Here is a 14,629-nt window from a genome sequence, read left to right on the forward strand (position 1 = left end):
AATATAACTTCTCTCACTAATGTCCCGCATCGCGTCTGAAGTTCGTTAGGAGGCCGACGAGGAATGAAGGGACTTCCCTAGGTGTTCCCTTGACCAAGATTTGTCATGGCGCGGCGCCCTCTTCTTTGCCCTGGTGGTGATTCTCGTAAGCCATTGAAAATAGTCCTCAAATTACTACAAAATAACGTGCCCCGTGCCCCCGTGCCCGTGCAAATGTAGGCCTACTCGTCTCTTTCCAAGCATTTCTTTCCTCGTGAAAAAAACAAGTTATGTGTACCGGTATGTTTTTTCATCATCTGGTTTGATGTAGTCTCGCGAGGTGCTACGGTGTTGAGGTGCTTAGGCCTGAACCTGAATGTCACACACAGTTCTGCGTATAGTCAAGTCTAGCGTGCCTTTCGATTCGACCACAACGGTCAGGGTTGTTTTGCTTAAAGGCCGGAAGGTTCGCAACAACTTGAACATGCGTGATACCGCTATATTTATGTTTGACATGAGTATTGCGTAACTCTACACAGAAGTACTCAATCGTGCTTTGTTTGGCTGTTGCTTTTAATTAACGTAAGTGTCCTTTGAAAATTTTAAAATCAACGTTTATGGATTGTCAGGGCCGGAACTATTCATGGTCAACATGCTGCTCCGTTTATGATTGCCAATTTTCCTCTATATTTCTCTCGTGATTGCTTATTTTTTCTGTTCCCGTTCATGCTACACAGTTTATGAACTGGTTTTACTATCCGCAACAGTTTTAATCAATTGTTCTTTGAATTCGGGTTGGTGTGAACTGTAAATACAACCATAACCTATCGTCAACGCACAATTTCATCACAATTCCGTTCTGGATGACACCTCTGGAAACTTTCTCCTTTCAATTCAATGAATGGCATTCATAAATTTTCATAGGTTTGAACACAATTCTATCATGAACATTCTTAACTCTTCATTGTATGCTGTCTCTTCTTTTTAATAGAAGCTTTAAATTGTAGGTTGGTGGCTGTCATGCAGCACATTTTCTAATATAGCTTTTTTTTTCTTTTCAGATTTTCTTGAATACTTTTTATTTACTAAAATGGAAAATATTCCAAACGAAACAGATATTTCTGTTATTTTTCGAGTCTGGGAAGAAGGTAACAGTGATCCACACCATGATCCCATTCCGATTCTAAACAGGTAATCATTGTCGAATATAAAGTACAATCTGCTGTACCTAAAGTGTTACACAAAATGAAGTCGTCAAAAAGCTCCCAAAACAAATACTGATGACACAGAAACCATATACGTTTTTAATGAAATTCCAGGTTGGCTGAGCTCTTTGAGCTAGAAACTGAAAATTATTTGAAAATGGATCCAGATCCTTTTGATGAGCGTCATCCATCTAGAGCAGATCCAGACTGTGCCCTTGGTCACATGCTAAAAGTTATTTTTCGAAAAGATACTTTCATGAACAAGGTACTCTTACTTATTTATTTGCAAGTGTACATCTGTTGTTTTCTTAATTCATCTTGTTAATTTTGACATTACTCACAACAGTTAGTGAATGACTATCTTCGAGATAATTATTACTCTCGCCTGGGAATATCAGGCAGAAACGTCAGGGATCTGAATGTTGCTGCGTGCCGATTGATGCTAGATATTACCCCTGGACTAGAGACATCTGCTGTGTTTGAAACTGTAAGACCACAACAGCTCTTAAATAATTAATTCACCTTGTACCCCAATCATTTTTATATCTGTTAATATTTGCTTTGCAGCCAAGCAATGATGCCCTTGTCAACCGTTTATTTGCTTGGGCAAGGGAGGCTCCTGAACCTCTTCAAACCTATGCCACTGGGTTATTGGCAGCAGCCATGGAAGTACAGGATATTGCAGTTGTGTTTCGGTATGAATAATATGGTTGTTAGGTGCCAGTTTATTGAAAATATAACTTGACTCTGGTCTTGCGTTTTTCTTCTTCTAGGGAAAAAAATTCTCAAATGGTCCCTTTAATGCTAAAACGTTTGCATATGCTCCAAGCTCAAGCAAGTGAGGAAAGACTGGCAGCTATGAATTCCAGTCGACCTTTTGCCCACCTCGGATCAAAATCTGAGCTCAAATCAGATTCTTTAGTTTCACCTGCAATTAAAAAGAAAAAAACAGATGCCTGTATGTACTGTAGATTTTAAGGATCCTTGTTTCATCATGTTCCAAACTTCCTATTACAGTACTTGATTGATATAAAAATCTTCAATGTTGTAGCCCCGCTTGGATCAAGTAAAGAAAATGGATTAATGAGTCCACCTCACTGGAAAGGAGGGGCAACTACTCCTCTTGTCAATGGTGAAAAGACAGAAAAGGGTGTTTCAGAAAACCAAGGACGCTCGTCTCAAGTCAAAGAACAGAGTGAGGTAGGCAAAACCACACCAAAGGTCAAGTCCAACATAGCTGAAGAGGACTTACCGGAGGGAGTTGGCCTTCTGCCACCTACCACACCTGGGCGGGAGCCACCTTGGTCTCGAAGTCCCATGATGTCTCCACCTCATGCAATTCCGCAACATTCAGTCTTACGTAGCCCATATCATGTAAGTTCTGCCAAGTTTGATGTATTTGAACTAATATTTTGTCTTTCTATATAAATGTAAAATCAAACAAAAACATCTCTTTGTAGACTTCTAGCAATTTAAGTGAATGCAGCAACTCTTCATGGGCTGAGATGGAAAACAATGTCATTGGATCCATTCAAATGTATCCACTCACAATAGCAACCCAACAAATGTTTATATTACGTTATCTGACACCAATGGGAGAGTACCAAGAGGTAACTTTTGCCAATATAATTCTGTTGTGGGAATAAACTAGGTTGTCTAATGTCATATCTCCTTTTATTGCAGTTTCTTAGCCATGTTTTTGAACACAACGCCTTAGAACTTATCTTAAAATACTTAAATATCAAAGAATCTAAAGATGCAAGACTTGCTTTTGAAGCTTTGAAATACTTAGCATCTCTCTTGTGTCACAAAAAGTTCTCTATAGAATTCATAAATGTTCAAGGTCTTCAGGTACCTCCTCAACTCTAGTTCCAGTTGACTAAGTATTTTGTAAGTAAACTGTTTAATAGTGGTTTTAATGCATTTGTTTTGTTAAACACCCTCAGAGGCTGCTTGAAGTTCCTAGACCAAGTATATCAGCAACAGGAGTATCTATTTGCCTCTATTACCTAGCCTACTGTGAAGATGCTATTGAAAGGGTTTGTCTCCTGCCCCAACATACCATATCAGACCTAGTCACGTACGTTATTTCTCATGGCTTTACTGCATTATAATATTATTACATACTAACATACTATATTATCATCATCTATCATTGTAAACACTTTAATGTTCTGTCATTGGTTTCACTGTTCTAGGTATGCATTGTGGCTTTTAGAACGCTCTCATGATTCTGGTCGTTGCCATGCCACCATGTTCTTTGGACTCTCATTTCAGTTCAGGGTAATCCTGGAAGAATTCGACAGTCAGGATGGCTTACGTAAACTGTACAATGTGGTATGTTAATCAAAACAAATATTAATCCATTTCTATAATTAAATTTTTGAATAGTTTTATTATTTAGTCTCTGATAAGAATACATATCTATCTATGTGAAGATTTAATCCCTTAATTTGTCTCACTCTTGCAATTCGAAGGTAAGCACACTCCCAATCATGACCACTGAGGAAGAGCATGCCTTGAATGAGGATGAAGAATGTTCTGCGCGTCAAATAGTACGCCATGTGTGCGTGGCTCTAAAAAGGTACTTTGAAGCTCATTTGTGTATCCGTGCAGAGCAAGTACGAAGAGCTCACATGCGAGAGAGTGAAGACCACCGGCACCTGCAGCATGTGCCCTCATATAAAGCAAGTACCCTCCTAAAGGACATAAAATTTTACACAATTCAGACTTGGTTTGAATGTCTAATCTGTTCTCTCATAATTTTCAGGCGTCAAAGTGTACCCCTGAGGAGATTCAGGAACAAATTGAAACTCTTCTCCAACTGATGTCCTTTAGAGCTAATTGGGCCCCTGTAGATGGATTGCTTCGTTTAGGTGGGGTGACCCTGCTCCTGCAGGTGATCGCTTTCGCCTACGAATGGAACTACTCGGGCCGGTCAGTACGGGAGTGAGTCATGTCCATCCTTCTATAGCATGGCATTGAGTGTTTGGATAGGGTCCCTCTTCTCTCCTTTCTTTCTTTCATTATTTGTACAGTTTGGTTTACGGATGTGTGATTCCAGTCTCACTACCTGGGTAATGGAAATATCAGCTACTTGTCTTTATACTCTTTTGAAATTAAATTGAGACTCTGAATAGCAAATTTGAAGAACATGTCCCTATGAATTTATCTAAAAAAACTAAAAAACCGAAGTTTTAGGAATGAGTCTAATTTTCTACAAGTATTATTTGTATAATACACAATGCCTGCAATGTCTGCTACCCTTTTTTTTAAATTTTTAATCCAATCTTTAATATTAACCGGAACAAAGAACAATCTGAATTACTGCTCTTATTAGTATACTTATCCCCCCCCCCCCATTATTTTTTTAAAGAAAAAAGTTAATTTTAGTATGGTGTCTTGTTAGGAAGGCCAGTAAGTAAGCTGCTCAATGGAGTGCTTTCTTCACATGTCATTGCAAGTCTTTATTCCATTATTCTGTCAATCTGTTCTATTTTATAGTCCAATCCAATCAATCAATATTTATTATGTAATTTTCGATTGTTCTTTTCTCTGATTTCAATAATTTTTGGAATGAGGTGTAAATTACTACCGTATTAATTTTAGGAGACCAATTGTAACCGACTCTTTCCATTACTCCATTGGCACCCTAACATATGTCTCAACATTCTGCTTGCAGTGCTGAAACTGTCCGTAGTGCCCTTGATGTGTTAGCCATCTGTTCAGTTATGCCACAAGTGCAACTTCTTTTTTGTGAACAAGTTTCTATGCCTGATGAAGGCCTAACTGTGGCAATGACCATTATTTTGGGTGCTGCAGAGGGGGAAATAGTGGCAGACCCTGATGTTCAGAGATCTGCTCTGTCAGTTCTTATTAATTGTGTTTGTGCTCCAATTCATAGGGTATGTATTAGTAGCCTGAGGCTCAAATTCAGCTGTTCCTGATTTAAGTCAACTGATATTACTACTTTTTAGTTGTGTTCATTTTAAATTTTTTTCTAGGTTGGAGGCACAATTGCTCGCTTTTCTGGGTCTGGGTATGCACGAAAGAAAGCAAATTTCCGGCTGAGCGAGGATGTTATTCTGAAAATGTGGGACAGTGTGCGATCTAATAATGGAATAATGGTTTGTCACTTCTACTACTGTTCTGTAAAGGCAAGAGGAGTTGGTTTCCTATACATTGTAAAATTTGCCGTTTGGCTTACTATTTTGTTGCAGATATTACTTACTTTGATGACTGTTAAGACACCTATAACTGATGCTGATTCCATCAGAGCACTATCCTGCCGAGCTCTTGCTGGTTTGGCACGAAGTGAAACTGTGAAACAGATAATTGGCAAACTCCCTTTGTTTACTAGTGGTCAACTTCAAAGTGAGTTATTGTTGAATAAAGTGGTCAGATGTATGTCATTTATTTTTTCTATCTTATTAACCATGTCTATCTATTTTTATCTGTGACAGATTTGATGCAAAATCCTATCCTTCAAGACAAACGCCAAGAGCATGTTAGCTTCCAGAAATATGCTCTTGAATTATTAGAGCGTGTTTCTGGTAAAACTAAGCCATCAGGGAATGAGTTTGAAATATCTCTAGCCAACATTCACAGGGTATGACTCTCCGTGTACCAAATAAATTTCTGTATTACTTCCATTGAGTGAAAAATTGATTGTTATGTTTTGTTATTTCTTTAACATTTTAGGCAAACGTCATTGCTCAGACACGCATCCATTTCAATGACAAGCAGCTTTACCAGTTAATACACCAACATCTTTTATCAAGAGGAATGACAGAAAGTGCAGCTGCACTTCTGAAAGAGGCTGGGCTACCTGCTCCGAAACCTAGCCTGCCCCTTCCATTAGCATATTCTTATCAACGCACTTCTGTACCTAGCGTAATTAGGGTATTTATTCTTTTAAAATCCTTTTTCCCAGATTGATGTCTAATTATTGTGTTTTTAATTTGATGTTAATCATATTATTTACCACAAGATATTTTATGTTTTTTTTTTTGTAGCCACGGATGAACAATTCTCCGTTGACAAGCCATCATCACCTGCATCGTCTTCCTTTGTCTTCTCCCCACCTTGCATCCCTCTCCTCTCCTTGCTCCAGTCCATCAAGTGTAGGAAGCAGTGGACTTACTCGGGGATCTGCTTCTAATATATTAGGCAGTGGAGCTTCTTTAAACAGCCCAAATTCTCTGGCTAATGTTTCCTCTCAGTCAGCTATTAGTGAAGGGTTGACTCCAACCCCAATCAAATTAAGTTTGGCAAGTCACAGGTAAGCATTCACTTTGAATATTTTCTCACTTCTGTACACATTTAAAAATGTTAAGAGAAGCATAAATGTATTTCATGTTGTAATATTTCTTCATAGGAAAGAATCATTATATTCAAACAGCCCTGCTGGCAAGTCATTACAGAAGCAAATAACATATGAATCCCCATCTCTAATTGCTTCACCCATGCAAAAACCAGCAGCTGCCATCACTGCAACTAGTTTAATTCCAACTGCTGAAAATCAGGTGTCGTTGGATTCTATTATCACTGAATATCTCACAAATCAGCATGCCCTTTGCAAAAATCCCATGATTACCTGTCCTCAGTTCAACTTGTTTGAGTAAGTACAATTTATGTGTAATCAATCATTAATCAACATCTTGCTTTACCTGTGTTCTCTCACTGATCTGATTATGTGTGTATCCTCTATCTAGACCACACAAGTGTCCGGATCCAAAAGCTAAGAGAAATGCACCACTTAATTTCACACTAAGACATGTGCGCCGTTCTGTGTACCCATCTTTTGATGGCCCAGAGGGTATTCGTCTTGATAGACGTCTTGTTCATAGTAGATTTTGCCCTGTCCGAACTTTCCGTCCAGCTGAAGAGGATAGCTTCTACACCTGCTGTGAATTTCTAGTAAGTATATTATCATGCTTCCTACCCATACGGGTTCACAGTGTCTACCTAACATTCCAACTTTTTCTAAATATTTTTTTAATTTTTTTTTAGCCAAATGGGCAACAACTTGTTGTGGGAACATATCAAGGTGAAGTTAAATTGTATAATTTACAATCAGCTGTGGTGAGTCTTATTTATCTATTTTGCCTATAATATGCCTTTAATTGGGTAGCTACACCTGCTGTTATTGATTTTTTTAATCCTTTGTTCACCATAGCAAGAAGAGGTATCTGTCCAGTGCCATGATTCCTATATCCATCATCTGCAAGCCCATAAGAATGGAAAACTTTTATTAAGTTCTTGCACCTGGCGACAACCATTGTCAGCCTTGTGGTCCATTAACAACACAACATTTGAATCTAAGTAGGCATTTGTATTTCACTTAAAATCAAAATAGTAAAGCTTTTACTTGTTGGATCTAACGCTTTTTTTCTTAGGTATAATCTATCTCAAGAAGAGTATGTTGAATTTAGTAAGCATGAACAAGATAAATTAATAGCAACCAACAGTAATGACCAGACTGCTACGGTGAGAGAATGGTTTCAAAATTATAAATCTGTGCAGAGAATAATGTATCTATTACATCTAAGTAACATTCTATTCCTCCCTGACTGTTCTTTTTTCTAACTAGGTATATGATTTGGAGACTGGAAAAAAGATATTGACACTCAAGCCCACAGTGTCAAACCAGTACAATAAAAACAAGGCCACTTTTAGTCCTACAAATGAATTAGTTCTATCTGATGGTGTTGTATGGGATGTCAACTCAGGAAAAGAAATCCATAAACTAGACAAGCTGAACCAGAATTTTAGTGGTTTATTCCATCCAAATGGCTTAGAAATTGTCTCAAACACAGAGGTTTGGGACCTCAGAACATTCCATTTATTAAGAACAGTCCCAACTTTAGACCAGTGTGAAATAGTCTTCTCTCCAGATGGAGGTGTTATTTATACATTTTTAGTAGAAACAGAAAATGATGACTCAAAGGATGCTTTTGAGTCATCATTCCGCACTCTTGATGCCCATGATTATTCCCCAATTGCCACTATAGATGTTAAAAAAAATATTCATTACATTGCTTGCAATAAGTATGACACCCAAATATGTATTGTTGAAAATGTAGGGATGTTTGACAATGTTCAAGAGTCGAGTGTGCGGGTTTATGATGTAGGACGTCGCAGAGCTGATGACGACGAAGCGGCAAGTTTTTTCTTACATTTTTATTTTACTCTGTTTCCCCGCCAGACACGGGGTGAACCTGTCTTAAGCCTTGCTTTCAATTATGTTCTCTTATTTACAGGAGGATGAAGAAGAGGATGATGATGATGACGATGATATGGATGATGATGATGCATCATCGGAGGATAATTTAAATGCAAATGGTCTCATGAATCTTATTGATGAACTAGATGTTGACGACCAAAATGAGGGGGATGACGATGGAGAGGGAGGGGATGATGACGATGAAGATGATGATCAGGGAGATGCTGAAGACGATTCATCTTCTTCTTCATCAGATGACAGCAATGATATAGAAGCAGTCAGCATTGCAAGTTCTGATTCAGACTTTCTGAACTACCTTGGCTGAAAAAAATTAAGTGCCTTCTTCACCCAAGTGAAAATTTCAAGAAATTAGTGTGAATTTTGGGAAGTATTGCTTAACTTTTCAAAAAGCTGGTTTACATTAATCGTACTTTGATATTTTCTACCTGTTAGAATGATATCTTTTGGAACTCTCCGAACTGATTGTAAACATGAAGTTGTATATTTTTTTATCACATAACTATGGGTCTGTTTGTGCATTTGATTCTTTGCCAAGCCTAGTCAATGAGCTGTATTGAATAATCTTTTAATGAAGTACCACAAAATTAAAATGAGGTACTTTCCTATTTATCTTCTTCAGAAGACTTGATGTGATCAGGAAGTTGTAACAAATTTTGTTTTGCTTGGGAACATTTTAAAAAATTTATAGAAAACATGATTGGAAATCTTAACACCATTATATATGATATTCTGTACAGGCCATTTTTTCTCTCAATAAATGTATTATGTGATTGACTGTATTTATATTACAATTATTTTTATTTTATTATTTTATTGAACATCAATTAAGCAGTGTGGAAGAATAACATTAGGGCGTAGTCCCAAAGTTTGTTAATTTTATCAACAGCCGTCGTCTGGATAAAGTTGGCGTGGAAGCCTGCCTGTTCCTCGGACGCCCTTGTCATCCTTTTCGACCATGGCACAGCTAAACGGGAGATTCCACGGGCGCATCCCTCGCAACAAAAGCGAGCAGCTCCTCGGGACGACCCGCCTAGCATCTTTGACAGCGTTATCTGTCGTCGCTGCCCTGTCCACTTCTACTCTGACATTTCGCCAATTCCAGATCCCCCCCCCCTCTTTTCTTGCTGTCAGGACTGCCATGGCCATGGCATCGAAGCAGACGTAACTCGTCTCGTCTGGCGTCGTCGTCTCTGGCGGACCGTCCTCGTGGCCCACGCTTTGTATTCCACACGGAGGCGGAGGGGCGGTCGCTTCGTTGTCGTGGTCGTCTCTGCCGTTGCGGCGGTGTGGCGCTGGTACAATGCCACTGCGGGCGGGGCGGGGCGGGGCGGGGCGGTCTTAACTTGCCGCGCTGCCCCCGGTCGTGTGGAGGAGACCGCAGCGCGACGGGGTGGGGCAGGAAGGCGACACTCCTAGTCCGGCTCCAGCGGCAAAGGGCCAACTAGACGGAATGGAGGTGGTGCGGAGGCCGCGTGGTGCACTGCGTATTGTTGCCCCACCACACCAGCCCTGGACCTACCACGCCCCCGGCCTGTCCTGCCTGGCCCTCAAACACTGGAACGCCTCGCGCCCGCCCCGCCCAGCTGCAACCCGCCTCTCCTCCTCCCGTCCGGCAGTTCCCTTTCCTGTTGGGCGTCGACAATAATTCAAGCCGGGGCCGCAGCGGCAGCAGGACCCAGCCACGGCTCTGCGGCCGCACGCCGCCGCGCTTCACAACACAGGGGCTGAGCCACCCCGGCCCGGGGTGCTTCACAGTGCACTCTAATACCCCCGCTCCAACTTTTTATTCCGTGCCTAAGTAGGCTGGCCGAGGCTAGCCCAACTCGAGGGTCTGAGCGAGCTGAGCAGGGGGGCCCTCTGCCTGCAAGTTCCAAACACTTGACACCTGCGCCCCTATCCTATACACCCCCTCCTGTCCATAGTCCGCCAGGTTCCTGCCAAACTTTGGCGCGCGCGCGCGCACACGGCGGCGCCGACACGCCTCCGCCGCCGCACAGCCTCGGTGGGGGCGGGCGGCCTTCCCTGCAGCCTCCCACAAGGCGGTCCACAATCTCTCAGCTCAGACTAGCCCGGTCCGCCCTGGGCGGCAGCTTCCCGCCGGCGGACACGTTGTGTGGAACCGGGAAAGCGAAGAACGTGTTCCCCTCCCCCCCTTCCCCCCAACTCCTCTGCCTCTCCGTCCCCGGGGGTGCGCGGAACTCCAAGTTACTGAAACGTTTTCAGGGTCCCGACCAGACCGGGACAAGGGCGCCTGAAGCTCGGGGGTCACACGGGGGTCGACATGGAGCGGAAGTTTACCTCCGGCAACCCGCGGCGGTTATGGAGACACGGCTTCCCTCTACGTTTGAACAAGAGCCGGGGAGTGATTCCCCGTCCCTTACTCGCGAGCACTCGCCTGGAAACAAAGAAGGGGCCCACTGGAGACTGGTGGAGAGCAGACCCAACCTGCTGCTGCTGGAGCGCGCGTGGCGCCGCGTCCCCTCCCGTCCCGCCACCCCCCTGCGGCCCTGCGCGCGCCCTGCGCCAGGCTGGCTGGTCTAACCGGGATCCCTTCTGCTCCGCGCGGCCCAGCCCGGCCCCCGGCCCGGCCCGGCTCAGTCTGTGTTCGGCCCGCCCCGCGCCACGGCAGCGCGACCAGCGCAAGCGGCGCAAGCGCTCTGCACCGGCACAGCTCTCGCGGAGAGCGCGGAGCACCGCGGGAGCAGCGCGGGAGCAGCGCGAAGCCTCCCCCGCCCGCGACCGCGCGACCGGACCGGGCCACCGGAGGTGGTCTCACGCCGTGATCGCGCCCGCACCGTGCGGTCAGTAGTGTGTGTGTGTGCGAGTGTGTGCAGTCGTCAGTGTGTCAGTGATTACCAAGTGCAGTGTGCCAGTGCAGTCGCCAGTGCTCGTGTGTGCCGTAGTGTTGTCCAGTGCTCGTGGCTGGCAGGTGGTGTGGTGCTAGTGGGCGATCGAGATGTCGCCGCGGCCGCCGCGGCCGGCCGGCCTCCCGGACGCTGCTGTCCGCCGCCCGCGGTCCCGCGCCTCCCCGGCGTCGCCGCCGCCCCCCCTCGCGCACCTGCTGCACCTGCTCCCGGCTCTGAGCTGAGCGCAGCTGCGCCCGCCCACCGCAACCATAGGATACAGTGTTGTAGCGGCGCATCTGTTGAGCATCGGCAGCTGCGTCAGCTGCAGCAGGAGTAGCCGTAGCAGCCGCTCCCGTTGACACGGAGTCTGCCTCGCGGTCGCAGTATAGCTGCGGTGGTCAACAAGCGCTCTGCGGCCTCAGAGGTAAGCTTTGCAAAGTCTCACTGCAAACTTGATGTAGATTCTTCATAGAAGAAAGTTTTGACATCTAAATGGAAAAATATTGGTGATAAGTTGCGCTTGTGAAAGCAGGGTTCAAAATATATTTTAATTTTTATGGAGTTTTTAAATGCACATAAGAACCTTATTGGTGCTAAAAATGAGTTCCTTTGACAGTTAAACAGGCGACCCAATTTCATTTCAGTGTCGCACGTATCATAAACATGTTGGCAGTCGCCTCATGTTTGTTAGGTTAGGTTCTTAGTTTGAGCCGTGTGCAAACCGTTCTAGCAGCTTGCAGAGCTTGCACCAGCCAAGATCACACATGTGTGTGCCCTACATTATGGATATTGACAAGTACTTGGTTCAGAAGGTAAGATATTTTTGTTTAGTAGGCCAATATTTTAGTCAAGTTTGCCCAGTCTGGCGGAGCATTGCGCCGACGGGCGCACGCGAACCAAAGGAAAGTTTCTCTGTACTCCGCAGCAAATATTCAGGGGAACTTGCAGTGTGTAGCCTACGTGTTTATACCTGAGTCGATTTCAATTATTATTATTTTCTGGATATTTTGTCTCCTTGTAGCTACTGTACTTTGATTAGGCTGCCTCTACCAGGGATGCGAATGATGAGCTCAGGTGAGCTCACTTGAAACACGTTCTCAGAACGTTTCCACCCCCTCCCCCCTTACCCTATTTTCCCGGACTGCACGACGCTGAAAGAAAGAAGTACCATATTGCGACTGTTTGAATCTCTGATCGCCCGTTTATTTTGAGGGCCATAGAGCCGAGGGGGCCACCACTCGCGTAATCCTGTGTACAGATGAGGGTGCAATCCGTATGTAATCCTTATGTATTCCGTGTAATACTTGACCAAATTCTAAACCATTGTCACTTAATTTGACCTTATTGTCCAAAATTAATGGTTTTAGGGCCAGAATTTTAACACATATCACGGGTAATCCCTAAAAATTCACGTATAATCCCTGTAATCACGTAATCCTGTGTACATCCTAAATTGAAGCTGGTGGCCCCCTCGCATAGAGCCCACTTAGAAATTTGTTACCAAGTCGCCGACCGCCGACAAACCCTCGCATGTGTAATGAAACTTCCGGGAGTTGTTTGTTCTTCCTCAAGACAACCATATCAAGGGACGGGGGCTGGAAGGTGGAGCGGGAGGCGACTCTAGTGAGGTTATGATATGGCGCACGTCATGTTCATGTTGGTTCCCACCCACCCACCACCCCCTCACGGGCCGGGCGGGCCGGGCCGGGGGCAGCCGTTGGTTTACTGTACGTTACGGTTGCTTTGCTCGCGGAGCAGCGCGGGACGCGGGACGCACTTCAGGGGCGCCGGGGCCGTCCCCGTGGCGCACTTGCGCGTAATCAACCCGCACCGCGCCGCCGCCACCGAGCGCACGCTCAAAGCGACACTGCTTGCATTACAAGCAAATGGAGAAATTTCCCGGCACTTTTTACCAATTATTTAAAAATTACCACTTTTGCTTGGAAACCAAGCAGCCACTTTTAGCGCGCGCCCCTTCCCTTTCCATCCTCCACCATCCTCTCTTCTTCCCGCCCCGTGCTGCTGGAGAATGGGTTGCCTACTTACGCGCGAGAAAATGGTGATGCCGCAGTGCGCTTGAGGAGGGAGGCTTTTCCCCCGTCGCGGCGGTGGTGCGGCTGTTAGTGCGGAGAGCCCCGCTCCGCGCCCAGCCTAGCCGGGCTGCAGCCGCGCCGCGATATTGTGCAATATTGAGCGCATTACACCACCGCACGCGATACGGGGGTAAAATTAGCTCGCCGAGACGTAACGGGGGATTTCCGCATCCCTCGTTCTCTTTTGCCCCCACCCCCTCTCTTTTCTCACGTCGTCGCTTTCTCTCTCTCTTTCTCTCTGCCGAGAAAAGAGCAGGAGGGTGGATGTAAGTGCCGTCGTTCAGAACGAGGCGCCGCCGCGGCAGGCATTCCCTCCCACTTTTCCGTCTCCCCTTGAGGAAAAGGGCAAAAACACAAGCGAAGCGCAGCGCGCATGAAAGAAAGTGCCAGTCCCCTTATCCCGGACTCTCTTTATAAACGCAATGCCAAAATTTTGTTCGGAGCGAGAAAAAAAAGGGGGAAGGGGGTATAATTTCATTTTAGCGAGGCGGGCGGCGGCGGCGGGCGCGCGGGACCTGCGGTAGCTGGGTGGGGCCCGAGCTGAGCCCAGCCCAGCAGCCCGGCTCCAAGAGAATGGTATGGTAATGTGGCGAGCAAGAGGGGTTTTGGGGGGAGCGGGGCAGGTGAAGTAAGGGCGGTAAGGGCTCGCGAGGGGCTGTGTAGGTACACTTACCACTGTATACATCGCAAAGTGTGCGGCGGGGGTGTTGTTCACGCCCCTCCCCCCTTCCCAAACTGGACCTGCTATGCGCGATGAACTTTGGCTGTGTGTATCGTGTGCAGAGTAGGTGGTGTGGTGTGGCGATGTATGGCGGGTCAGGGAGCTAACCAGCCTGTCGGCCGTCACACCACCCACCACCCCCCACACCCTCCTCGTCAGGGTGAATCTGCTGCTGGCGGGTGATCGGCCGCGCGGTCAGGAAGGCCCCGCCAGGAGGAGGAGGCGTGGTGGGTTAGGGTTATTTACTGTATATTCGCTGGAGAGCCCCTTTTTTTCTGCCCGTTTCTTCCGCCTTCCATTCTCTCTCTCCCCGCCTGTGAGGGAGCGTGTGCGCGCGTCCACCTGAGCCGCGCGGTGCGCATGCCCTGCACGCGGGGCCTGCAGCGTGAGCGCGCCAGGTCGCGCCAGCTGGCGTTGTAATTTATCGTCTTACGCCGTACAAGGAAGGGGTGTAGGCAGGCGGGCCGGCGGGCCGGAGGCTCAGTGCCGTGACCTACACGCAGGGCTGAACCCCGCCGCACCCTCTCCCCCCTCCCCCC

General features: G+C 45.8%; 2 protein-coding genes across 3 annotated transcripts in view; both read left to right on the forward strand.

Annotated features, from left to right (window-relative positions):
- The first annotated feature begins 395 nt into the window (after positions 1-395).
- On the forward strand, positions 396-9,209 carry LOC113206952 (protein mahjong). Of its 2 annotated transcripts, none has more exons than XM_026423253.2 (26): positions 396-561; positions 1,041-1,170; positions 1,299-1,449; positions 1,531-1,671; positions 1,752-1,879; positions 1,958-2,142; positions 2,236-2,558; positions 2,645-2,794; positions 2,868-3,035; positions 3,131-3,264; positions 3,383-3,521; positions 3,662-3,871; positions 3,955-4,133; positions 4,867-5,089; positions 5,189-5,311; positions 5,405-5,558; positions 5,648-5,793; positions 5,886-6,086; positions 6,200-6,465; positions 6,562-6,804; positions 6,899-7,103; positions 7,197-7,268; positions 7,363-7,508; positions 7,583-7,673; positions 7,777-8,346; positions 8,447-9,209. In XM_026423253.2, exons 2-26 carry the CDS (start codon positions 1,070-1,072, stop codon positions 8,732-8,734), a joined length of 4,737 nt encoding a protein of 1,578 aa, XP_026279038.1. In that variant the 5' UTR covers positions 396-561; positions 1,041-1,069; the 3' UTR covers positions 8,735-9,209. The 2 variants fall into 2 exon arrangements, with proteins under 2 accessions (XP_026279038.1, XP_026279039.1); XM_026423254.2 differs by having other exon boundaries at positions 3,955-4,121.
- Positions 9,210-11,032: 1,823 nt separating this feature from the next.
- LOC127749265 (uncharacterized) overlaps positions 11,033-14,629 on the forward strand; it is a 255,802-nt gene continuing 252,205 nt past the window's right edge. Inside the window, exon 1 of the mRNA XM_052266694.1 lies at positions 11,033-11,700. The gene's annotated coding sequence lies outside the window, so the exon portion shown is untranslated. The remainder of the gene's footprint in view (positions 11,701-14,629) is intronic.

Source organism: Frankliniella occidentalis, unplaced genomic scaffold (assembly GCF_000697945.3).
Source record: "Frankliniella occidentalis isolate FOCC.00 unplaced genomic scaffold, Focc_3.1 Scaffold3, whole genome shotgun sequence".
Taxonomy (NCBI): domain Eukaryota; kingdom Metazoa; phylum Arthropoda; class Insecta; order Thysanoptera; family Thripidae; genus Frankliniella; species Frankliniella occidentalis.